The sequence below is a fragment of the Hyaena hyaena genome, unplaced genomic scaffold, assembly GCF_003009895.1.
Source record: "Hyaena hyaena isolate Hyena2069 unplaced genomic scaffold, ASM300989v1 scaffold_1044, whole genome shotgun sequence".
In the NCBI taxonomy this organism is placed as follows: Eukaryota; Metazoa; Chordata; class Mammalia; order Carnivora; family Hyaenidae; genus Hyaena; species Hyaena hyaena.
Window position 1 is genome coordinate 301,910 of NW_024081681.1, and position 26,477 is coordinate 328,386.

A 26,477-nucleotide genomic window follows, 5' to 3' on the forward strand; every position below is an offset into this window, starting at 1 on the left:
AAATTCCATAAAGACAAATACATTCCAACCTCTTCTACTTATTTGCCTGTTTATCTTTTCTGGTTACTAAATATCAAAATTCTTCTGAGAATGAGATTACCTACATGGTCAGTTTTCATATACCAACCCACAGAAAGAGCTCAGGTTCTTCCAGTAATCAGCATACAGTCATTTCCTAGCTTTATCTTAAAATGAAGGCATCTAGGAGCCTTTACTCACACAAATGATTTATAAAATCAAACCTATTTGGAAAGACTAAGCAATAAGATGACTCCATTTTGTCTTGGCAACTTTACTTGGCAAGATATCAGGTGACCCTTCTAATAATTTCTTGGAACTGAGCTTTTGTTTTAGCATAAAGGTTGGTGAATAAACACATATATTATAGTTTTGTTATTAACATCTCTAATCCATCAGATCTTTATGGAGGGACTGTTGTGTGCTCTGTAGACAAGGAAAGCTGCAGTGGTAACTTTGTGCTAAGGCTTCTGCCCAATTCCTCAGTGTGTGAGCAAAGCCATGGCAGGTGTTTTCTGGCTGTCTTTGAGCTTCTACCATGTACAAAAAGGGTTTCTATCACAGGATCAGACAGAAAAAGGATCTTTAAGTTGTAGGGTTCCAGCCAGTATATAAACCTGACTTGTAGATTTCAGGTCACATATTAGGTTGCTTTTCCCACTCACATTTTATGAAACAGGTCTATACTTCTCATATTGGTGACCTCTATAAAGCCCTCTTTTGAGTCATTTGATAGTTTCTAGAACACATCATCTTCCCATCTAAGTTGTCTGTGCTTCAGAACTCTTTGATTCTACATAGATGTTGTCTCTGGAAACTTATCCTCAGCCATATGTACCCATTCATGTAATATTAGAGTTGATTGTATCAGTTCTATAAAAATAAATTCTTGATCTTCACAATGTAACCATTTTCTATGTTGCTATTGAAAATGATTCTTAAAGGATATGTTTACGGTGATTTCCGGCACTTAGAATTATGAGATTAAACACCCACAAATAATTACTAAATCTTTAGTCTTAAATATCTTACCATCTTTTCACTCATTCATCATTTGACCTCTATAAACATCCCAGACTGGTATTTGACTAAAGTTGTTTTAGTCTAATGCATATTCCCTAAACAGTACATTATTATTCAAAATAAGTGAGAAAACGTCCCATAATATGGAGACTTTGTAAATCAAATTTGAGGATAAACAATATTAAAAATTCAGTTCATTTTAGATGTGGTATATACATGCAATGGAATATTACTAGGCGATCAAAAAGAATGAAATCTTGCCATTTGCAACAACATGAATGGAACCCAAGTGTATTATGCTAAGCGAAATAAGTCAGAGAAAGATGAATATCAGATGATTTCACTTATATGTGTAATTTAAGAGACAAAACAGGTGAACATAGGGGAAGGAAAGAAAACATAAGATAAAAACAGAGAGGGAGACAACCCATAAGAGACTCTTAAATACAGAGAACAAATGGAGAGTTGCTGGCAGGGTTTTGGATGGGGGGGAGGGGCTAAATGGGTGATGGGCAGTAAGGAGGGCACTTGTTGGTATGAGCACTCAACCGGGTTGGGTATTATATGTAAGTAAGTGATGAATCACTAAATTCTATTCCTGAAAAAAAAAAATTAAAAATTTTAAAAATTCTGTTTATTTAAGCATATTAATGGGACTCTTCAACAGTATCATCTAAGGGATTTACTAACACAAAAATTATTCTGGGAAAAAAATAGAATCAATACACATTGGCCCAGTTCCTTAAAAACGGGATCCATATTGAATAAAAGAATTTTCTTAATCCCCAAATCTCTAGACCCTATTACCTAAATTATACTTACTAAGAGAGGTGGATTAATACATTTTGGAAAGATTTTTAATCACAGTGGAATTAGAAAAAGAGTTTTTGCAATATCTCTTGCCTAACCAGAAAATACGATTACCACATTACACTTTTTCTTCCAATCCCATTTTAAAGTTTTGCTCTATATGTAAGCATTTGAATGAATGAGTAGGCATGTAGTAAAAAATATTTTCACCAACATCTTAATGACCAGTGGTTGATCTGTTGAAGGGGAAAAGCAAGCAGTTTGGTGCCAGGCACAACTGGATGGAAGCCCCAGTTTATTGCACATCAACTATGTGACTTCTGTCACTTGACTTAACTCCTTAGACTCCGTCTCCTTGTTTGTAATATGTAGAGAACAAACCTTCTTCACAAGGTTTTGTAAAAATTGGGGATAATATATATAAAGTACCTGGAACAATAATATGACCATAAATTCAAGGCACCTAGGTGGTTCAGTTGGTTGAGTGTCCCACTCTTGATTTTGGCTCAGGTCATGATCTCAGGGTCTCATGGATTGAGCCCTGTGTTGGGCTCTGAACTGAGCATGGAGCCTGCTTAAGCTACTCTCTCTCTCTCCCTCTCCCTCTCCCTCTCCCTCTCCCTCCCTCTCTCCCTCCCTCTCTCCCTCTCCCTCTCCCTCTCCCTCTCTCTCTCTCCCTCTCTCCCTCTCTCTCTTTCTATGAAAGATTAAAAAAAAAAAAAAAAAAGGAAAAAGGATGGCCACAAATTTATTAGCTCTTTGGGAGACAACAGCATGGTCTAAAGGAACAAGACTGAAGTCAAAGATCTGGGTTCAAATCTGTACCCCATCATTTTATACCTGCCTGGTCACAAGAGCATTATTTAAATTCTCTGAACCCATTTTCCTCCATGCAGGACCATTGGAAAAACAAGTGCAATGGGGCACCTGGGTGGCTCAGTCGGTTAAGCGTCCAACTTCGGCTCAGGTCATGATCTCACGGTTCGTGGGTTTGAGCCCCGCGTCGGACTCTGTGCTGACAGCTAGCTCAGAGCCTGGAGCCTATTTCAGATTCTGTGTCTCCCTTTCTCTCTGACCCTCCCCTGCTCACTCTGTCTCTCTCTCTCTCAGAAATAAATAAAACATTTTTTAAAANTGGGTTTGAGCCCCGCGTCGGACTCTGTGCTGACAGCTAGCTCAGAGCCTGGAGCCTATTTCAGATTCTGTGTCTCCCTTTCTCTCTGACCCTCCCCTGCTCACTCTGTCTCTCTCTCTCTCAGAAATAAATAAAACATTTTTTAAAAAATGAAAACAAGTACAATAATGTTTGCAAAAGACCCTAATTTAGTCCTTGACACCTAATAAATAGCAACAGTTATTGTAAGGAATATTGTAAGCAATTCTTTATGTAAAGAAAGGCGAATTTAGATTATTGCATTTTCTGGAAGAAGTACACTCTGGTTCTACTGCTCATGAAAATCTTTCACTTATCTCCCTTCCTGTTATGAGTGACCTACCTCCATAATACTTAATTTGTATATAAGTCCTTCATAAAACTTGGTGATTCAGAAAAGAGAGAAGAAAAGAGGGGGGAGGGAGAGAGAGGTGGGGAGTGGTGGTAGTTCAGGGAAGAGAGAAAGATAACTGAAACAGAATTGTACTCTAGTCAAGCTAGGAGTTATAACGTGTGCTTCTGTTCCCAACTTTCAATTCTAACTATCCATGGCACTGTAAGATACTAGGCTTATGTAATTTAAATTATACTCTGCAAAAGTATTGCAGATAATGCTGTTTTAGAAAAAGTCAACCTCACAGGTTGTTTGTATCAAGTTTCCTTGTTTTTAAATATCATTTATACTCAAATTCAAAGAGTAGCCAACCACTTCCCAAAATAAAGGAAACCTAAAGTAGTAATTTTCCATCTCCGTTTTGAAGAGTGCCAAAGTTAAAGGGTCACCACTCAGAGCCATTAGAGGAGGAAAGCAAAGTGATTAGAACAGTTTTGAATGAAAACAAAATCAAAACAAGATGCAAATGAGGAATAATAGGAATAGGCAGAAAAATAAACATATAGTGATGTTTCTTTATTACTATTATAAAAATGATAGATGAGTAAAATTGGGTTACATTTAAGTTGTAATGGAAGAAAATAATTGCAGCCTTCCATCAGGAAACCACAAGGACCATTATTGATCTGTCATCCTCAGGGCATGTCTCGTAATATTTAATAAAATAAACAAAGATTTATAACTCTTTATAGGCCATATATCTGTAATCTCCCACACACCACACCATTTGAACTGGGAATGTGGAGTCAGTGTTACAAATAACATCCATGTAATTATACTGGTTTGGCATGTCTTATTTAAACAATCTAGCACTCTCAAGAGAATATTTTTGTATTAGGGATGAAAAATGTGAAGTTGGATTTCAGGGTTTTGGTTTTTTTTTTTTTTTTACTTCCTATGCTATGAAATGAGAGAATGTTATCCTATATGAAAAATGTTTTTGAGGATTCTTCATTCTAAACACTAGATACCTTGGCCTTATGCCAAATGTAAAAGCTACCAAAGCAAAATCTTGCAAGAAAGAAAATCCTTGAGGTATAAGGATTCAATATACTGTTTTAAAAATCTGAGTAGAAATTTGTTAATTTTAACTTGATTCCTCTCCTCCCATGAATCTCCTCTCATAAACTCATTTATTCTCAACCAGGCTCAGGGCATCACTGCTCCCTAACTTACTTATTTGAATTCTACATCCTGCCATCCCATGGAAAGTAGCAAATTGCATTATTTTATTAAAAAGAATTTAAAATTACTTTCTTTCCAGAATTTTGTGATTCTCTCTGAAATCACAGAGCACATCCAAAGGGTATTGAAAATGTGTTACAGTGAGCAATTAATATCCTCTACTCTTTCTCTTCCTCCTGCTAACCTTTCTTTAAACCACTTGGTGGTTTATTCAAAAGTCCACCCCAGGAAAGAATGAAAAAGCAAGGGCATGACATTTTTATAAGATAACAGCAAAGAAATACAGTTAGTGCTGCCACCGTCACCAAAAAATGTAGGTAGGCTTACCTGTGGATTATATTGATCCGTTATATGATGAATGCATTTTGAATTAACTGTTCATTGTTAATACCTTTTGAAGCAGGTGGTATGATCTGCATTTTATTTAAGTAGTTGGGTTCTACATGGAGATTCACTTGGTAAAATTAATGTAGCAAACAATAAGGAGTTCATATAAAAAATTAGTCTTAAAATTGGTTTTTTAAAAGCTAAAGTGTTAAGTCAGTTCTAATACATGATATTTTCATTGTCACACTACTACATGGTTAGAGGCAAATGAAAACATGTGGAATCCTGCATTTTGATAAAAATATTAAACCTCCTTGAGTAATAATGGATTTTTTAACTTAGAATAATATATCAAAGTTTGGGTGTTACACCTTTATGATACTTCTGTCTTATCAATCATCATCCCGCCCTACGCTGTTATCTCCCCTAAAAAGAAAATTGAGGATCTGTTATAATTTGGATAGAATACCCATGAGGAATTTCTGCCATTGCTTTTTCATGAATTGACACAGATACGGAGGGCACACGGAGTCCAGAATGACTCAGTGCCCTGATAAGTGCTGGAAGTCACATCTCCAGCAGCCAGAGGGCTGTAAAGGGCTCCTGTGTCAGGGGAATGAAACCAAGGGCTCAACTACTCTTGAAGTCATTAAAACTCCCTTAGGGTGTTTTGGGGTGTTTTGTTTGTTTTTGTTGTGTGTGTGTATGTGTTTGTTTTTTTAATAATAGTGAATGTGGTAAGTGATTCTGGTATCATGGATACATTCCAGTCTGCTAATTATATATTTTTTCTAACTAAAATGTTCCAGGCTGTTTCATTTGCATATGAATTACTTGCTGAGCAGTGTTACTTACTTTCTTAAAAGCCTTGGGGAAGAAGTTTACTACACTTCACCCTAGACCTAGGCTAATTTAGAGCAGATCAAGTATGTCTACCTTCTATATTTCAAAAATATTCTCTGGTTTTTCAACAAGAGAACAGAAAAATATCTTACAAATTTGTGCTGATATAGAATAAAGGCTATTTACACCACTCTATGCTCACAAGTAAAGGAAAATGACTTATGAATAGCATAACTGAAAAAAAAAATTGTGAGTTCAGACTAAAGTCTGACCTCAGTTGTCTTATTTGGGCAAATCACCAAAATGCTCATCAATCAGAGGACATTAAAATGGTAGGTGACATTTCAAATCATGTTCTAGGTAAAAGGGGTGAATTAAGGTCAGTTTTGATTTGTAAAGCACTCTTTTCTAGAGCTGATTTTATGAAAATTAAGTTTGCTAAGTTGTCATGTCAAAATATATGGATTATTCTGATTCGCTGTAATTTGTGTCCATGTACCAGAAAAGTGTAAATTTGTATCATATTAAATTTTTCAGTGACATTTTAAATTTAAAATCTGATTAACACTTGCAGGTAGCAGCCCCCCTACTAACTGAACTATAGGTGAGGTGGTGCATAGCAAATGGGAAAAATGCAAAGATTAAATTGGTCTGTTAGCTGAGCGAATCAATAGTATTTAGTGCTAATGCATTAAGCCGATATAAGCACTAATGCAGTGGCAGTCAATAGCAAAAACAAATATCTGTAAAAATTATCTTGACAGTAAAATGTGCAAAATTTCCCATTTTATTTAAAGCTACTCTCATTACATGCTTGTTCTTTCATCTTACTAGTTTAAGCCAAGTTCTAGAAGCCTAATCATTTTATTTAGTGCATAAAATGACCAAAACCTTGTGATCATTGTTTTCAGCAAAAGGGAAATCCCTTTCAGAGAAAGGAATTTATTCATACAACCAAGATTGAACAAGAAATTCACTAGATATGGAGTGCCTGGCCTTTCAGGTATTACAGTGGTGAATGACATAGCCATGGTTCTTGTCTTTATGAAGCAGACACACTAGGGGAGATGTCAGTAAGAACTCAGTCATACCAATAAATATATCATGATAGTTTATGAAATATATTGTGAAGGAAATAAAAATCTGTGAATGTGAGGAGGAATATGTTAATTTAATAGTATAGTCACAAAAGGCCACGAAAGGAAATGAAAGTTAACTTTTACATAAAGCCCAAAATTTTAGAAAAAGCCATATGTCTTTAGCACAAGGCCAACTACATAGCCAGTATTTAATAAACTTATAATTACTATCTCTTTCATAAATTTGAGGTCTTAACTACATGGTGCTCCATTTAACCAGCTTTTTTAAGTGGGTTCTGGATATGAGTGCATGTTATTTTATAGTTAGAAAAATATATCACAAGAGGTAGAGCTATGCCAGAGATTATAACTTTAACAGGTTGTTTTTTAAAAAGTTGTTAATTATATAAAGTTTGTCTTTTCTTTGATTTCTAAGTGAATTGAGTTACTTTTCATTAGGTAATTCTTAATCTGAAGAAGATAATATGTAGATTTCTAGAAGCTAAAGACACAATGCAGGTAGCACTGTGTCACATAGAGTATTCACATAGAGGAGGTGAATACCCTCCTCTCGTAGCCTGTCACTTTAATCAGCTCTGAAAAGTAGAGGTTTCTTGTATCTGTCCAAGTTGTTTCTTTCTCGTCCCTCTCGCCTTTCTTCTGTAGCCAGCACTTGGGATCCTATGCAGCAGAAGAATCTGCATTTCCTGGGGATGAAAGGGATTGTCCTATCACCAGTAAGTCCTATGGCAAAGTGAATCATAAATCCAAGAACACACAAAATAAGCTCTTTTGAAACTATCAAAATTATAAAAATTGATGGAATTTAAGGGAATGTGATGCTGAAGTGGGCCCAAATCATATTGTCTTTCTGTATCCATATACCGTCCTCTGGACAACTGCCTTATTTTAGACCATTTTGTTCTCATGTGAATCATGTGCCCTAGAGGGCCGAAGGACAAGTGCTCCCGGGACTCACGAGGATGTCATGAGCACCTACTGAATGTACGGGGCCGTGTCCTCTAGTTACTGCTGCCTTTATGTTGTTCTAATGCATCCCTAACTGCAGACATTTTGCCTTTCTCTTTCATTTTAATCATATTTATTTATATATACATAATCATGCAAATATCTAAATAAGTTTAAGGTCTTAGAGGGCAGGCAGTTTGTCATGTTTCTTTGTAGCTGGGTATATATGCCTTGCAGACAACAGACAATAGTGTTGATTTTATTTGGCAAAAAATAGTGCTGATTTTATTTGATTTTGTATTCCAAAAGAAATCTGTACATTTACACAGTAAACAGAGACCATCTAAATTGCTACAGTGGATAAAAGCCCTTGATAATATCTACAAATGTATTTTTATGAGGGCCGTAAAAAGCACTGTTTTTGCCATCCCCAGAAGCTATGAAGATTTGAAATGCAAGTGCAAAAAATACGTGTGAGGAATCCAAAGACATACTCACCTTTTTCTTGCTCACTTTGTTAACTTTTGTTTGGTTAAGAAAGAAGTGGAGTTACCTATCGGAAAAGATGAGGGAGTAGGAGCCATTTAATAATCCTCAGGGCTCGTTCCTATGCCCGCAAGTCAGAGAGGTCATTGGCTTGTCCCTTCCTGAAGGCTATAATTATGGCAAAGGACTATATTTACTTTCCAGTAAAGTAACCAGAATCTTGAATGTCAGAGATAGTTTATAAGAGTACAGTTTGGGGGAAGAGGGGGAGTGGGTGGATATATAAAACCTTAAAAAAGATAATAGGTGAGATTATTTTTCTAAATATGTTCATTAATATGAAAGGGTCTGAGACTCTGGAAATGTTCTGAAGTACAGTAATAGAGGTGAATATGAGGTCACATTAGGTGATCCGGTACTTAAGGAACTGAATTAAATGAATAAAGAAGAGGAATTTAAAATAGAATATATCTGATGATTCATTATAATATATCTGAGGATTCATTAATGTAAACTTATTTGTGGTTCCAACATCATGGTAAACAAGAATCAGTAAATGTATTAGTAAGAGTAATTGAGAAATATTTCTAATTTGAAAATACCAGTTACACTGGGTCTATCCAGAGCTGATAGGGAAAAAAATGGGCAGTGTTTCTTACTTTCAACTAAACTCACTCTGATTTCTGAAGAGTCATAACAAACATATTGATTCCAAATAGAATTGGGCAAACAAAACACAAGATCAGTTCTGTTACTGGCCCAATATTGAGAATATTAGTCAGTGTTGCAAAATGGTAAGTAATATATAAATGGTAGCTTAACAATAGCAGGTATAACCTGTAATTAACATTTAAAGGTCAGGTTTTTTTACATGCACAAAGAAGACTAAAATAATGTGCCTGTTTTAAAAAATATATATTATGATAAATTGTGACAATCATGATGGTATTTTCTTTTTTTTAATTTTTTTAGTGTTTATTATTTATTTTTTTGAGAGAGTGAGACAGAGACAGTGCACGCAGGGGTGGGACAGAGAGAGAAGGAGACAGAATCCAAAGCAGGCTCCAAGCTCTGAGCTGTCAGCACAGAGTCCAACACAGGGCTTGAACTCATGGATCATGATCTAAGCCAAAATTGGATGCTTAACTGACTGAGCCACCCAGGTGCCCCTATGGTATTTTCCGTGTAGATATGTTTTTAAGAAAACAAAAACACTAATTTCAGATTTTTAGGCAAACAATGCTTTTTGTGATCCTGAGTATGTGGCATGGTGGCACTATTGAAAATTTGAAGTTCACTGTTTGTGACACAGTTATAGATCACAGAAAAATAAACACCAGGACCTTATCACATCTAACAAGAAAGCTCTTTTTTAAAAAATAAATCAAAATTTTTCAAGATCTAGGGTAGTCCTGGTGTAAATGATATGATATTGAGTATCTTATGACCCTAGGGATAAGATAACAATCCAAGTGAATGCAGATGAACTCATAAGAAAGAAGGGATTATTAAATATTTGAAAAGTAAACATCTAAATTTTCATAAGTAAATATTAATTTAGTATTTGTGTGAACTTTAGATATTAAAGCTTTTCCTTCATTGTCTGGGCCCTTAGAACCAGCTGTTTTTAGAACTCCCAGTGCTTTTTTAAATACTCTCTATGCCAGATACTCACAAACTGGCTAAGAAATAGTCAAATTTTCTATTTTCACTGTAGAAATATAATAAAATCTCTGTTCCAGTGAATGGGTGGATAATTATTTTAGTAATGATCTTGACATTGCTTCATTTTATCTTTCTTGCTACTAGCAAGAGGCTTTTATTTTATACTCTGAACTCTGGCTAAATCACAAGTTAAACTGAACTATTGTTTGTTTAATGCTCTATTTCCTTCTAACCTTATTTTTGTCTGTCAACCTCAGCCCAGATCCCCAGTGGCTCAGGAAACCCTCAGCTAGGATTAAGTAATAGTTTACACAACCTCTCTCATTCATTAACCCAAGTTGACATTCTTATTCTGTGTACCAGCCTTATTTAAGACTTTCTAAGCACCTTTTCCAGATGCTGGTTTAGGTGCAACTAACAACACTTATTTAATGTAGGAACTTAATATTTCCATAGAATCTCTCACCCTATCTCAACCTTCTCCATCAGTGTGATCTAATTCAGCCTGCTTCTTCTATTCCTTCTTCAGAATAAAATTTGGCCTCATTCATAGTAAATGTGAAGTTTAAAAATCTTTACTGCTTCTTTCCTTCTGTAGATACACAAAGAAGAAACAGAAAATTGTATGTTATCGTTCCAGATAGATTTTGCTTTATTAGTATGTTGAAATTATGCTAGTTAGATAAAACTAGATCTTACTGGCTCCATTCTCATCCCCAACCAATCTATTTGTCTCCAGACTGCTGCTGGAATAAGTAATCTTTCTTGAAAGCAAACCCATTTGTGTTACTGTGTCCCTTAAAATAATTGGAGGGCTCCCCAATGGTTTCAAAGTAAAATCCACACTCTTTAATGTGTATTCAAGAAGTTTCCTACATTAGTCTTGACTCTTTCCTGGTCCTCAAACCCACTAGACTGCTGGCAAATGTCTAATTCTCAGGGAAGTAGGGAGTAAAAGCCCCAATCTGTAGTGCTTGCCAATTTCTGTGGTGTAAACACTCCCACCAAGCCAATTTCAAGCTGCCAAGTAAGCCACTGAACAGGATGAAATTAGGAAGACATGTTCACAATTGGCTCTGTAAACTGGTACAAGATGGCTCACTCAGAGCACTGCCACCCTACCCTACCTTCAGCCTATCGTCCTTTAAAAAAAAAACCCTGAAAACTGTCTTTGCAAATTTCAACTATATAATAGTGTTGTCAGCTATGATCACCATGTTATACATTAGATCTTCAAACTTTTTTAACTCTTTTAACCGAAAGTTTGTACCATTTTACCAATGTCCCCCTATTTCTACTATCCTCTCCACAACCCATCACCCCTACTGCTGCCCCAGCCCCTGGCAGCCAGTTTTCTACTCTCTATTTCTAGGAGCACAACACTTTTTTCTCCTTATATTTCACATAAAATTGATAACATGCAGTATTTGCCTTTCTCTGTTGCTTATTTCAGTTAGCATAATGCCCTCCAGGTTCATCCATATTGTGGCAAATGACATGATTTCTTTTTTTTTTTTTTTTTTTTTAAAGTCTGAATAGACATATCCTGATCCATTCATCCACTGATAGGTACTTAGGTTGTTACCATGTGTTGGCTGTTGTGTATCTTGCTGCAGTTAACATGGAAGTACAGATATCTCTTAGAGATAATGGTTTGTTTGTTTTTAAGGTTTATTTATTTTGAGAGAGAGCACAGCAGCATAGGAGGGGTGTAGAGAGAGGAAGAGAGAGAATCCTAAACAGGCTCCATACTGTCGGCTGCAGAGCCCTATGCAGGGCTCAGACTCCCAAACCATGAGAGGAAAATCCATACTGTTTACTGGCTGTACTGGTTTACATTCCCACCAACACTGTATGAGGGTCCCCTTAATGTCCTTACCAGCATTTGTTACCTCTTGTCTTTTGGATAATGGACATTCTAACAGGTGTAAGGTGATACCTCTTAATGGTTTTGATTTGCATTTCCCTAATTAATGATGTTAAGAACCTTTTCATGTTCCTCTTGGCCTTTGTATGTGTTCTTTAGAAAAATGTCTATTTAGTTTCTTTGCCCATTTTTTTTTCTTTTTTTCTACTACTGAGCTGTATGAGTTCCTTGCATATTTTGGATAGTAAGTGAATCAACCTGTGCCTTTATCAGACATGTGTCAGCCTATAATTGTTGTAGTTCCCAGAATCCATTAGTGTGTCTCACATCCCTGCCTTAACACATACTACTTCATCTGCTTCAAATTCCCTTTAACACTCGTTTTGACAAGTTAACATTTTCTCCCTCTTTTTTATAATTCTACTCAGGCATTTCCTTCCCCAGGAAATCTTTTCTAGCTTTCCCCTAACCTTCCATTCTGGATAAGCTGCTCTTCCTGAGTACTCCAGTAGCACCCTTTGCTTATTTCTACCATATCTCTTACCACACTCTGTGGTAATATGTTCACTGGTTTCCTCATTAGCCCCTGAAGACATGAATTGTGGCTTTTATCTCCACATCCTCAGCTTGAACAAAATATCTGTTTATCAAATGAGCAAATATTTATGGCAAAAGCTCATATTTCAAGTAATGTGATAAAATACTGATCAGTAAAAATACTTTTTAGATAAAACAGTTTTTCATTTTCTCCCCAACATCTCTAAAAACTAATTTATATAATTGAGGAGTTTCCAAAAGTTAAATTAGAATGGAAGAAATTCTGGGAAGTTTAGGCCCCTTCCTTACACACATAAACACACATTCCTTCAATCATCTACCAGTTTGGAATGAAGATGGATCAAAACACAAGGAGAACAATGAAAGAAGAAAAGATGAAGATGATAGGTAGAGTAAATAGAAATTCCAGAGATTTATACTTAATCAAAATTGGAAAAACAAAATTAGATCAATTCAAAGAAGAAAGGTAGAGTAACTTCTCTGTTCCATAAGTCTTTTTTGAGCCTTTCAACAGAGCTTCCCTTTTGAGTGGGTGATACTGTCTGTATGAGGGACTTTAGTCAAAACCTTCTGGTGGACATTGCTTGAGCAGTGGTCTTAGTAGAGGTGACCTCCCATGAAGTTTGCTTTTTGAATCCGTAGATTTTTCACTAACCACCAGTCTGTGATTTCAAGTTGAAAATAATATGTGGGTTAAGGAAAAGAAGAGCAAAGGTCTTTATCAATACCACCTTTACCTTGGCCATAATGGCATCACTTCATATGTACCAGATACATGTTTGGTGCAGAGCATGAGCTTGGCTTTGATGTAGATGTAGTACGATTAGAAGAGAGTTTGGCCAATGAGAAAGGTTGCCCACAGATTGAGGTTTCTGCCAATGAGGCCAATGAGAACTGCCCACAGTTCTGGAACAAGGGAAGATGAGTAAAGAGTCTCACTGCACAATGATAAGATGGAAAGGAGAGATAAGAGGTGATGACAGTCATGTCAGGTTAGAATATAGTCATGGGTTTAAACAAAATACTGGGGCACAATTGAAGAACTCTTTCATCCATCTTTCACCTCAACTGGACATGCAGTAAGACATTCATCAACCTGTTTTCTATTGAGCGTGACACTGTTAGGCACATAAATAGACTACAGCTCTTACACTTTACAGAAAGAATTGCTTCTGTTTTATTGCTTAGTGCAGGGTAACTAGTGTTCTTTGTTTTGAGTATCTCTTGCAATTCAGTGAGTAAGTACATTAAAATTTGTTTTCTATTAACTAAATAGAAAAGGAGAAAAATTCTATACACTAAGCATTAAAATTTGCTTCACTTGGAACAGCTTTCTTTATGAATCACTCTGTCACTCCTGGCTGAAGTGAGGTATGAAGGCTGCTGAGCCAAACCACATGGACTTGGTCTGTTTTAGATCTGATTCACCTTGGGAAATGATGATAAAGAAGGAAACATTTTAACACATAGAATTGCAGAACCCCTATCATTGTAGAATTCAGAGTCTTTTGAATCCTGGGATATGTTGAAAGGAAGGTAGATACATTTTTATTTCATTTATATATAAGTGCATTTGTATATGTGTGTATATAAATCCATACACACATATACATAAAATACATTCTGCTCCAAGTACTTCTTCCGTCTTCACTAATCCACTTTCTGTCAAGACCTGTGGCAGCTTCGGGGCGCCTGGGTGGCTTAGTCGGTTAGGCATCCGACTTTCGCTTAGGTCATGATCTCGCGGTTCGTGGGTTCGGGCCCCGCGTCGGGCTCTGTGCTGACTGCCAGCTCAGAGCCTGGAGCCTGTTTCAGTCTGTGACTCCCTCTCTCTCTCTGACCCTCCCCTGCTCACGCTGTCTCTCTCTCTCCTAGAAATAAATAAAACATTTAAAAAAAAAAAAAAGACCTGTGTCAGTTTTGGCCTCTGCCATGAGCAGAGCTGTTTAAGCCCATACTGATCTCTTTTTCCTAATCTTCTAGCATTTACCACCTGTACCAATGTTTTCAGACTGTATCTATCAATGATATTCCTTTTGCTTTGCATTATTAGTTAGCTATTTTGTGTGCCCGCCTCTGGCACAATTCATTTCATTTAACCCTCAAAACAAGTCTATTAGATAGATGTGCACTTTTCCATTTTACGAGTGAAGAAGTGAGGCTTGGTGATCTAAGTATCCTCTCTAAGTTTGCACAGCTGATAAGGGCAGGACCACCGCTGAATCCATGCTCTTCTCCACTAGGCTAGGGTGGTTACCACTGGATATGAATGAGTAAGTAGGCATTTGAGGAACCTTACTCTAAAAAGTTATGGAAGTGGAATTGAACAAAGAGATTCTGGAATCAAGGAAATTAGATTGTGGGAGGTCAAGTATGAGATTTCCTTTAACTATAGAAACATTTTTAAGAATTGACAGATGGATATAAACACTAAAATAAAAGGAAAAGTCAAAGATGACTGAGATGTCCCGTAGGGAGAGGGTGGCTCTTGATGCCATATAGAAATAGGAAACTAGAAGAGGGAATTAGTTTGGAAGTAAAAGCAATGAGTTCATATGTCATCAATGGCACATTCAAACTTGGCCTGAAGGCAGTTGCAAAGACAAGGCTGGTCCTCAGAAGAGAGAATGCTGCTTGGGTGTGTGAAGTTAGATCATCCACAAGGCAGTGTCCATCACCTCGTGAATCACTACTGTTGAGCTAGCAGCCTGTTGGCCAGATGCCTGGTTGTATTGCATTAAGGGCCATCTGAACACACAGAGCCTGAGTTGATGCCCTTTCTCTCTTCCTGGAGACAAATCAGCTCTTCTTTAACTGCACACCCCTCACCCCCACCCCAGCTTAGCTCCCCTGCTTGAGGTCTCTGGTTGTAATGAACTCCGTGGCTATTGAAGCCATGCGGCAGGATTACTTCATCAAGGAGAGTTTGTAACAGCACAAGTATTGAGGAAGCATCTTTCTTTTAAAACTGTGACTGAGCACAACATGAAGCAGAATTGTCTTTGTAGCACAAAACAACAGTCACATTCTTAACATTCAACCACACCAGTCTAACAGTCTGGCCTTGCATGAAGGACCCCAAAGAGAAGGGCCTGCTCTGTCAGAGAATTGGCTCTTCTGCATTTTACAGAGAACCAGACTTCAGTGTAGACATGTTAGACATTTGAGTACAGACTGATAGAGGTTAAATATGTCTGAAAGTAACATAAGCAGACATTGAAGTTCAAAGCTCTGTGCCTCTGCCTGCAGTCAGTTCCATAGCACCCTCCTCCCAGTCCCACCAAATAAACAGAACAGAGAACATGAATGAAATTTAGAGAAGTAAGTTATGTGGAATTCCTGAAATTAAAGCGGTTAAGCTTTTAACCAGCTACATGAAAATTCTAGGCAAAGAGGGACTATTTATTTTGAACATAACCCCTAGAAAACCACTATTACATGTCAACAGAATTTGTAGAAAGGGTGATTATGAATAAAATTTATATTAAAATGCTTCTGTTAATTTTGTCATGGAAAAAAAGAAAGAGGGCTGGTAAAAAAAACTGGCAAAGACTTTACAAAATAGTACGTTTTTTTACAGTCTAGCTGCAAGACTAATTTAAATTATCTACAGATGAGCTAAATCCGTCCTATAGATGAATTAAAGGAATCTCTATTTTAAATATATCACATCCTTAATTATATAGAATTAAATTTAATTGCATGTTCACTGCATGGATCATAATGTTAATTAGGGGAAAACGTTTGAATCAAATACATTGAGGTACAAGGCACTTCAATTTTCATTTTATAAAAAATAGTATATGTCTGAGTCAGGTAAAAAAAAATCATCTGGCCAAGAAGCAAGTTTGTAACAAGTTTTTTGTTTTTGTTTTTAAGCAGAACAGGATGTTTACCATTGGTTCTCAGAGTGGACTTCATATTATTATTTTAGAAAAGGGTAAACCTTGCACAATTAAATGCTTTCAGAACTTCTTTAAGAATAGGCATATGTATCCAGAACCTGTCACGTGTTGAAGTAGCCTAAGGTGATTGGCGGACGGTGACTGTTTACTCATGACATCCTTACCATCCTGAGCAATCATTTGTTCCAACAGCAGGCTAATGGCAGTTTGGTAATTCCAAGCCTAGAGGAAGCTTTGGAAAGCTATCCACAGACCCATAGCATGGTAGAGCCAGAAAACAACTTTGGATTAATTCACTCAACCCCTTCCTTTGCAGACAAGCCTGGGTGGGGCGTGAAGACACTGCTGCTGTGTGACCTAGGTTTAGTCTTTGCCTTGCAGCTTCTGCTGGTCTTTTGACCATGCAGTGCCTCAGTTTCCTCCTAGGATTGCTATGAGGATTCCATGAATTAATATTTGGAAAGTGCTTAGAACAGTGTATGATACATTATAAACACTCTGAACAAATGTTTGTTATATAAGTAAAGTAAAGCTCATACTCAGAAAGATCAAGCTGTTTGCCTAAGGTCATGTAACTCATCAAATCCCAGCTGGGTAGAACCAGTCCTGTGCTGTAGGCACACACATTCTTTTTCACCATGTCCTTAGGCCATCCCTAGATTTGTCTCAGAAACACTGTAGGAGTCTATAAGTAAGGAGTATGATGCCGTGGATTTGGATTTGAAATCAACAATTAGGATTCAAGCTTTGATATTTACTGACAACTCTCTAAACTTCAGTTTCTTCATCTATAGAAATATGATGATCATAACAAATCCAATTTACAGACCTGAGAGGATCAGATGAGATAATATACTTGAAAAACCATAACCCACTATGCAGATGATATTTAACATTATTACTGTGAGCTCCTATGAGCTGAGAAAAGCCATAAGAATGTTTCAAACCTGCTTAGAATGTCAAGAAATTGGGGTGGGAAGAGTTGTTAATAGGTTCTCTCCACTTTCTCACTTCCCATTTATTCATTGTTTTCTTTTAAAATTTATTTTTGTTATAGTATATTCATATGTGCAAAAAATCATGTAGTGTGTGTGTGCATGTGTGTGTGCACATGTACAGTAAAGCAGATACTGAGTTCTCTACCACCAGGCTTAAAAGAGAGAATATTACCAAAGCCTCTAAGTCCTCTGTATGTCCTACCCCAGTCATATCCCTCTCCTTCCCAGAAAAGTAGGTAAACAGTAATTGCAAATTGTTTGTCCTTACCTTGCCATTAGTTGCACTACACATGTATATATGCCTAAACAATATGTTGTATTGAGTGAACTTTTTTCCTATTTCTTTTTCCCTCTTGACTCAAATATCTCAAGCTATAGGATACCTTCCTATATCATATCCACCTTATGCTTTGTCACTATCTCCCCTCTCCCAATTCAATAAAACATAACTTCTGTCCTTCAACAAACTTTGCAAGGAGAGACTTTATAAAAGAGCCAGTCTTTAGGTTCACATGACCAAGGAGTGGGTGTCACTGACTAGCAGGAGCTATGACATCAGCTGCTAAAGCAAATGCAAGAATCCAAGAATGGGAGGGGTATCAGGATAGCCACTTGTAGATTCATTTGGTGTCCTAGATGGTCACTTGACCTTTCGCCTTAATGGAAAAAAGACTTAAAAACAAGCTAAGGCAGGTTTGGATACCATTAATAGGGAGTTTGGGCTTTTCCTGCAGTTCTTTGGGAAACAACTAAGGTTTTGAAGAAGAGAGTGACAGCTTATAACTGCTTCAAGGCAGATGAGATGGAAGACAGGAAGACCAAAGAGGAAACACCTAGCCTAGGGCAGGGGTGTAGGCGTGGCTAGAGGGCTGTAGCCTGAGGTCAGAGGAATTGAGCAACTAGCTGGATGTGGGAAATGCTCAAGAGAGAGGAGCTGGTGATGACTGAAATTTTAGACTTACCTGGGTGGAAACATGTTAACGTTCATAAGCCAAAATAGGCAACAGAGAGGAAGATTTGAGAGCCAAGCTGATTATAACAGCCCACAATGCTAGTGGTCATCTTTGTGCTGCTATCCAGAAAAAAGGTAATTAATTCCAACCTTTCTCTCAGAATAGCAATCAGGGGTGGGTGAATCTACATTTCCTACTTTGAAGGGTTGTAGGGTTTTTACATGCTAACTGATAACTTTCGCTGAATGATTCCAACTTTTTGAGAGATACAATTTCCCTGAATTTAGTTTCTTGTACTTAAAATGAGAAGCTGGGGTAAGATGGTCTCTAACGCCCTTTCCATTTTTGTAATTGTGCAATTCTTGGAACTTTGCCCAGATTAGTAAATAGTAGCAGAAGAAATTCATGAGCTTGAGAATCACAGAGAGCTGAATTCTAATGACTATTTCAGTTCTGTGGCCATTTCCAGCCTGCATCAGCCACTGTGGCCGCACCCTTGGCTGCTCCGAGTCTCCATTCCTAAAAACTGAAAACCTTCCAGGGCTGTGAGTCTGCTTGCACTTAAAAATGCCCAACTCAGTGCCTGGCACAGTGTAGGTAGGTGCAGGGTAAAGACAGATTTCCCCCGTCCCTTACTTTCTTCCTTCTTCCTTCCTTTGTTACCAAAAAGAGAGTGTTAGTCTGCCTCCCCAACTAGTGCTGGGCTGAAACCTTCTTTGTACTCTTCCCTGGTGCCCCAAAGCAGCTCTTTTTACCAGACAACTGTCTTCCACCAGCTATGCTCAGTTTTACCCCAAAGCATAAAGCTTTGAGGGAAACACAAGTGGCAAGGAAACCCCTGGCAGCAGATCTATAGATCTTCCATCTTGACCCAATCCCACCCCCAGATGCTGCACCAAGGAACTATAATTAAAGTTGTGAGAAGAAACCACTCCATCTTCCCTGCACAAATGAGCAGCAAATACATTTCCTTTAAGGGACATAGTGAATCAGACTAAGATTTAGTCATATTTGCACAGTGCCCTACCTTTCCAATGCTGAGAGCTTAAACCAAGGTTCCCTGAGAGTTAAAATTCTATTCAAACTCAAAAGCAGTAATGGGGCTGTATAAGCTAGCTCCTGCCACCCTGACCCCAATCATTCAGTTTATCAGGATTCTCAGGAGACAAGGAGAAGTCCCCTCTCCCCTCTCCTGCACTGAATGCTGGAATGTTATGTTTTCCTAGAAGCTAGTGGCCCCAGCCCTCTCCTGCAGATCTCTGCTATGGAGAAAATGAAAAATAAAAAGGTTAGGATCCCCTGATTTATAAAATCTGAATGTCATTTGGATCTGACATGATGTTTGTTTTTTAGCTCCAAATTGCATAATTTTTCAAGATCAAGGAGTTCTGTAGATCCTATTCCAACATTGTGCAATGTTCTTATACTTAAGAATTTGTTTTGGGGGGAGAAGCATAATCCAATTAGTCTTTAAGGAAGTACCATTTAGAGACCTTACTATTTCCTAAAGGAGATGTCTAAAAGTATAAATATACATGAATATACATAAATATGAATTAAGTCAGGTGCAGAGTTCTATGTTTATGCCTTACAAGTGAGGAAACAGACATACAGGCCAGAGTTCTGGTTGTGTTGCTTTCCCTCCATTAAAAACGATTGAGGACTTCTTGCAGGTTTGCAGACTCTCTCAGACCCATCTCACCTCCTTTCTCCCACTGGCCCAGTTCAGGAAAGCAGACAACAAAGCAAGCTGGGTAGGCAGATGGTCTTATCTCTGGGTACCTTGCAGATGCATTAATTTTTAAGGAAGCTATTATTATATGCCTACTGTGTACTGGGCACAATACAGGACGGGATGATAAAAGATGAATGAGACCATTTTGGGCCTCTTGTTGTTAGAAGTCTGCTTCTAGTTTACAATCTAAGACTCTACTCCAGGTGCAGCAAATTGTTTTTGTATTCCAGTGAGTCCATCATATCTCCACTAGGTCAAATTTGAGGCTTTAAGTTGCCAGGATGCCATCTAGACATAGAAAAAAGTAAGAACAATCTAGAAAAGGAAGAAAACAACAACCACAGATGCTGACCCTGAAGAGTAGTCCCTTCTGAAATGGGATATTTGAGATGGTCTTTGATTTAAAACTGGTCTTTGCTCCTTTAAGCAGCATCCCTAGGTTCTGACTATCTCTGCAAAATGGATGATTGATCACCAATGGAAACTTAATTACCAATTAATCGGTTACTATTGAGTTGCTGGTATGTCTCAGTTATCTGTTATTCCTCAGAGCAATCTATAGTACTTTAGTGAGGAAAAGCTTCTAATTAAATAGTGAAATAGCACTCATTAATATATCAAAATAAATGTCTAGAACCAGTACATTTCATTAAGTACAAAGTGAGTAGGTTTAGCATCACTGAGATTCTTTGTTTGCTAATTTATTGCCACTTAACATGAAGAAATATTTGTTGCTGTATAAAACAGCATTGTAGATTATTTTAAACCATAAAAGTTAATAGATGTAAGAACTCTGTATTCCATACGACAGAGAGAAGTTTGACACTGAGGAATAAGGCCATTTTGCATAAGGATAACTAAATTTTTTATTTTACTTTTTTCTTAAACATTAAGTTGGTTTGAAATCTATTATGACAGCTTTCTAATTATTATAAATATAATAGGACAATAATAGACAATTCCTAATCTTCAGATAATTCTCCTTAACTTGAAACTACATACAAAAATCTATAAAAACGAACTTTTTCTCTTTTTCTTCCAAATTAGACGTCATCTTCCTTGTTATATCTTCCTGCCTCCTGTTATCTGCCCTTGATTTACTAATTCCCAGATGTCTTAGTACAGTCAGGAGCCAGACACTATTCATTTCTTATAAACTCTTTACTATACCTACCTATTCCTGAAAGAAAAAAATAAGCTTTAGTAATATTAGTTTATATCTCCACACTCATCCCCTCTACTCATAACTGATTCATGTACTCATTCATTCAGTTAATATTTATTAAAGATCTCTATGTTATATTTCATCTACTAGCAATACCATAGTGAACAAGCAGAGTCTCTGATGGCAGGGACATCAGTCATAATCCACAAGCGAATAGTAGTTGCAGCTATGAGTGCTATGACACATAGGTGAAATGTATTATGACAGTCTGTAATAGAAGCACTTGACCTAGATATTAAGGTCAGGATAGGCTTCCTAAGGAAATGATGACACGCCAAGATCTGAAGGAGGCATAACAGTTAATAAAATGATTGAAGGTAGAAGGATCACTTCAGGAAGAGGGAACAACATGTGCAAAGGCCCTGTAGTGAGAGGACATGTGACATATTTGGAGAACTGAAAGAAGGCCAGCTCACTGGAGCACAGAGTACAAAGGAGAACCCAATGAGAATGAGTCTGGAAAGTTCAGTAGGATCCAGATGATGCAGAGCTCATCAGCCACGTTAAAATTTTTGTATTTTATCCTAAGAACAATAGGGAGACATTCAGTTTCTTAAGCAGAGTGATATGAAGAGATTTGTGCTTTATGGCAGAAAAAATCTGGCTGCAGTGTAGAGAATAGATCTGGAAAAAGATTGAATGAGATCAGATGTGGCAGGTCCATTGTGAAAGCCATTGTAGTAGTTCAGGAAAGGGAGAGGATGGCTTGGATAAGAGTTGAAGTTTGGAGGCTGAGAAAACTGGATGGATGCAGGAGATATTTAGAAAGTGCAACTGATGAAAATTGGTGATGGACTGTACATGGAGAGGAATCAGAGATGGCACCTAGATTTATGACTTGTGCATCTGGAGGAATGGTAGAACCATCCGCTAGGGTGTGTTGTATCATCACCAGATATATCATCAGATCAGGCATGGAGGAAGATTGTGGTTTCTACTTTGATCATGTTGAACTAGAGGTCTTGGAGACATCTGAATGTGTATTTCATAGGTAATTTGATATATGCACAGTCAGAGGAGAGGATAGGGTGGAGGTACAAATGTGTGTCAACTAAATAGTAATAGACATCATAGGAGAGACAGAGGTTGCCTAGGGACAGTGTGAAGAATGAGGAGAGGAGCAGTCCTAGAATGGAACCCTGAGAAACCCTGACACAGATGGTCCTACACAAGAGACCAAATGTTGCAGTCTAAGAAGTAGAAGGAAAATCAGGACACTGAAGTGTCAAGGTAGAGGAAGGGATCCACAGTGCTTAACTGACATATATAATTGAACGATATTTTTAAAATTTTGAAATTGAACCTAAAAGATAAATACCTGATTGAGTGGTAATTGCCTTTTAGTAAGTTGATTACTCTAGCATTTGATGCATGGTTTCTCCATCTTTTTGAGCCTTTCACCACAATAATGACAAATACTTCAGTGGTATTTTCTGGGTGCTGGGTTCTATGGTAAGAGATGTCTGTAAATTAGCTCATTTAACTTTTATAACAGCTCTGCAAGGTAGATACATTTCTAAAATTCTGTCAGTTTTACTGGGAGACTGAAATAGATAACCTTAATTTCACAAACACATAGAAGTTATAGGGGCCATGTAAGGTAAATAAGCATGACAGACTAGGATTTGATGCAGAACTTGAGTCTGGGGTCTGTGTTCCGCTGCCTCCCTGTAAATTATCTATCAGCCACCATCCCCTACCACCTCACTGCACACAAAGCCACACTTTTTAAAATATATGATGTATTATGTATGACTCTAACATTTGTTATTATTCCACTTGAAATCCATCTTATTGGACTTGCTTGCTAAAAGCACTACCTTTTTTTTTTTTTTTTTTTGATAGAGAAAGAGAGAGTCCGAGCTGGGAAGGGACAGAGAGAGACAGAGAAACCGATTCAAAGTAGGCTCCAGGCTCTGAGCTGTCAGCACAGAGCCCAATGTGGGGCTCAGACCCACGAACTGAGAGATCCTGACCTGAGCCGAAGTCGGACACTTAACTGACTGAGCCACCCAGGCGCCCCTAGAAGCACTACCTTTCTGCCCAGGGCTGAAACATTTATAGTTTTGTTTTTCTTTTACTAGCACCACTAAGTTCCATTTTTATGTATGCACATATTCAACCAAGCTGCAAACTGTGATAGTAAGGTTTACCCCAGTTAAAGTCTATTATACACATAGTGGCACCTACCAGTACTGGAGTCATGTAGGTCACTACAATAATTTCTGCATCTCTGGAGCTCTTTGCATAGTTATCCTTGCTATTCTCCTCTGAGCCCTGAAAAGACACACTGAAAAGTTTCTTACCAGCTTGTTCACATCTGACTCACATTAATTCTATGACCATATTTTATTCCAGACACTTTTGAGAAATTCATCAGGCTGTGAAGTGCGCAGTGATGAATATCGAACGGAGTTTACCACAGCTTTGCAGCGAGTTGACTTATTCATGGGCCAATTCAACCAAGTCCTCTTAACATCTATATCCACCTTCATTAAAGGAGACCTTACCATTGCTAATCTTGGGACGTCAGAGGGTCGCTTCATGCAGGTAAATGCTTTCTGAGAGTCTGTTTTACCTGGTTTTGTGCAATTAGTTGGGTTTTGTTTTTACAGAAGGTATTTACAAGTATTGTAAGGTGAAAATCACAGTAAAAGCTAGAGACACAGACTGAAAACAAAACAATGAAGCCTGGTCCACTCTTTATGAAGTGTTATGGCCTAGTTTTGTTAAGTTCTTGAAGCTTTCAGTTTAAAAGTGGTTGCTTTAATTTTCTTGCCCAGAATGGTTTAGAATTTTGTTTGTTGTTGTGGGGTTTTTTTGCCATTCATGATTTCTCTCACATGATTGGAAAATAAAATGAAACAATTAAAGCACTTCCAGGCGATGTTTTCCTATTTCAAGGGAAGCTACAGATCAAAGGAGAGCTATTGTGTGAACCGTGTGTCTCCATGAGAAGAAACATTCACATCATTGAGAAATATTGGCAGGAGTTAGGAAGGGACGTTATCATCAGGATCCCATTATAACTCCAGCTCTCCTGATTCTGCAAAAGGATAGGGTCAGACACAAAGAAGTTCAAATACTGGGGGAGGAAAAATCTGGATTTTTATTAAGAAATATTTTTAATGGATAGCAACAGTATTTCTATACAGTAAAAATTCACATTTCAGACTTGCAGTTTTCATGTTTCCAAGATACAAGAACCATAGCACTTTGCAGAAATTAAAATTTCTCTTGTGTTGAATCTGTTTGCTTTAACAGTGATTGGGTAGTGCTTTCAACATGAGTTCATTTGTAGGATCTTAATTAAGGCAGAATGACCAGGGTATCTTTGGAAATATTGACTTTTTACAAATAGTAGAAATTTTGTCTAAAGAGATTCTTACTTCATAATCATCTGATATAATTAACATCCTAATTAGACAGTGACTTCTGGTAAGCCAGTTGAGGACAATGATGTTTTCCTATGACTTGCCCATCTGTACATCTTCTATCTGTATTCTTTTACAAAATATATTTCTTAAAATTACCATTGTTTTTATAGTGGTATGGATATTGATCATTGCCATATTTTAAATCATGTTTTTCTTACACTAGTTGGATATATTTTTAAAACACATAAAACATAAATAAACCCTTTCTAGCTCAAAACTAATCATATAGATCCTGTTATCTAAATGTTTCCACACTTAGTCTCCACTCCTCCTGTTGCTTCAAATTACTATACTTTTTCTCCCCTCCCCTTTCTCCCAGCCCAGTGTTCTTATTTACCCACCTCACACCAGTTAGTTCTGTCTTAACTCCTCAAAATGTGAAGAGTGGATGCCCAGTCCCCTTCTACAAGCATTCTAAAGTATTTGAAATATGGTAGTATCTATTATATGTAGTTTTGTGTTTAAATGTGTTTTTAATTGACACTTCTATTATTCTGTAGAATTCCAAAAAAATTTTGAAGGAGGATGAAAGAATCTTGCATCTGTTGAATTCCTAAGGTGTTCACTATTTTGATTTGTTATCTTCATTTTTTTCTCTTTTTTTCTAAATTGTTTATTACCTCATTCATCCAGTTTCATATTAATAAGCTTTCTATAGTCACTTTAGGTCTGATACTTTTCTACATCAAAAGCTTCCTGGCCTATTTCCAGATTCTAAAGTTCTAATAAAATCCCATTTTTAGATATATTGCTTTAATAAGTGAATAAATCCTGCTGTGTGAAAGATTCCACCACCTAAGTGATATGTCATACATCAGTCTCATTGTGACAGAAATGCTGTGACAAGTGTTTTATTCTTATCTCCCAGAATTTTCATAAAAGAAGCAATATTATGCCCATTTTCTGTGCATCTAAAACATTAAAGAGAAAAATAAGTAAATATTTTATGGAAAGTGCTGGTATCACTGATTTTTTTAAAACTGTGTGGTTCTTAATTCATCAGATATCCACTGAGAACTTACTAACTTTGCTCTACTAGGCAAATAAGTGAAGCAAAGGAAGCACTGACACAGAACCTGCCTTTAAGGAACTAAAATTTTAGTATGGGAGATAAGAACATGTACCTGATATCAAAACAACAAGACAAAGACGTAAAGACAAAGGGCTATTGAGACTCACATATAGGATCCATTTCTCTGACACTCGTCCAAGAGAATTCCAGTCCCTTAAATTTTATGTAAATAAACCTAAAGCATTTGAAGGATCAGACAGTCAACATCACTGAAATCCAGTTTGTTTACAGCAAATAACATTGGGGGAGGAGTCCAGCGGCTGCAAAGACCTCAGGAACTTCAGTTTAAGCTAGCCAAGTAGTAACTGCATACCAAGTTCTGTAAATGTTTTGACTGCAATGAAGTGCTAAATCTGTGGCCAGGCCTACTTTCCTACATCTTGTGTTTTAGTAATACTATGGAGTTTCTGCTATAAAATAGAATGGATATAATTTTTTTTCCAAAGACAGCTGCCATCTATGAAAAGGAACAGAAAAATGATTTTTACTTCCTTCCTACCCTGAAGCCTAAAGGCAGAGTTGCTTTGCAAATGTTTTCTCTCATGAGTTTGCAGCTGTTTCTGCCTTTCCTATTGTGATTATGTTCAGCTCTGGCTGGGAATACAAGCTTCAGCCCCAGCTGTCGGGTGCAAAGTGAATCAGGTATTTCACAGTGGTTATTTGGTTAGAAAGAATTACATTGTTTAGCTAACAATATTGTATGTGTGGTAGAGAAGACATGTTTGTCATGTTTCTAACATTTAAACATATGTAACTTATCTTATACAGGTGCAGA

The 26,477-nt window shown here is 37.2% G+C and overlaps 1 protein-coding gene across 3 annotated transcripts in view; it reads left to right on the forward strand.

Moving 5' to 3' along the window:
* The window catches only part of MET (MET proto-oncogene, receptor tyrosine kinase), a 110,804-nt gene that overhangs the window by 30,668 nt on the left and 53,659 nt on the right, over nt 1-26,477 (forward strand). For 2 of the 3 annotated variants that reach the window (XM_039222057.1, XM_039222056.1), the window contains exon 3: nt 23,552-23,743. In XM_039222057.1, the coding sequence (XP_039077988.1) occupies nt 23,552-23,743 (192 nt within the window). Of the gene's footprint in view, nt 1-18,209; nt 18,368-23,551; nt 23,744-26,477 lie in introns of those variants that run through there. The other variant, XM_039222058.1, reaches the window with a different exon arrangement.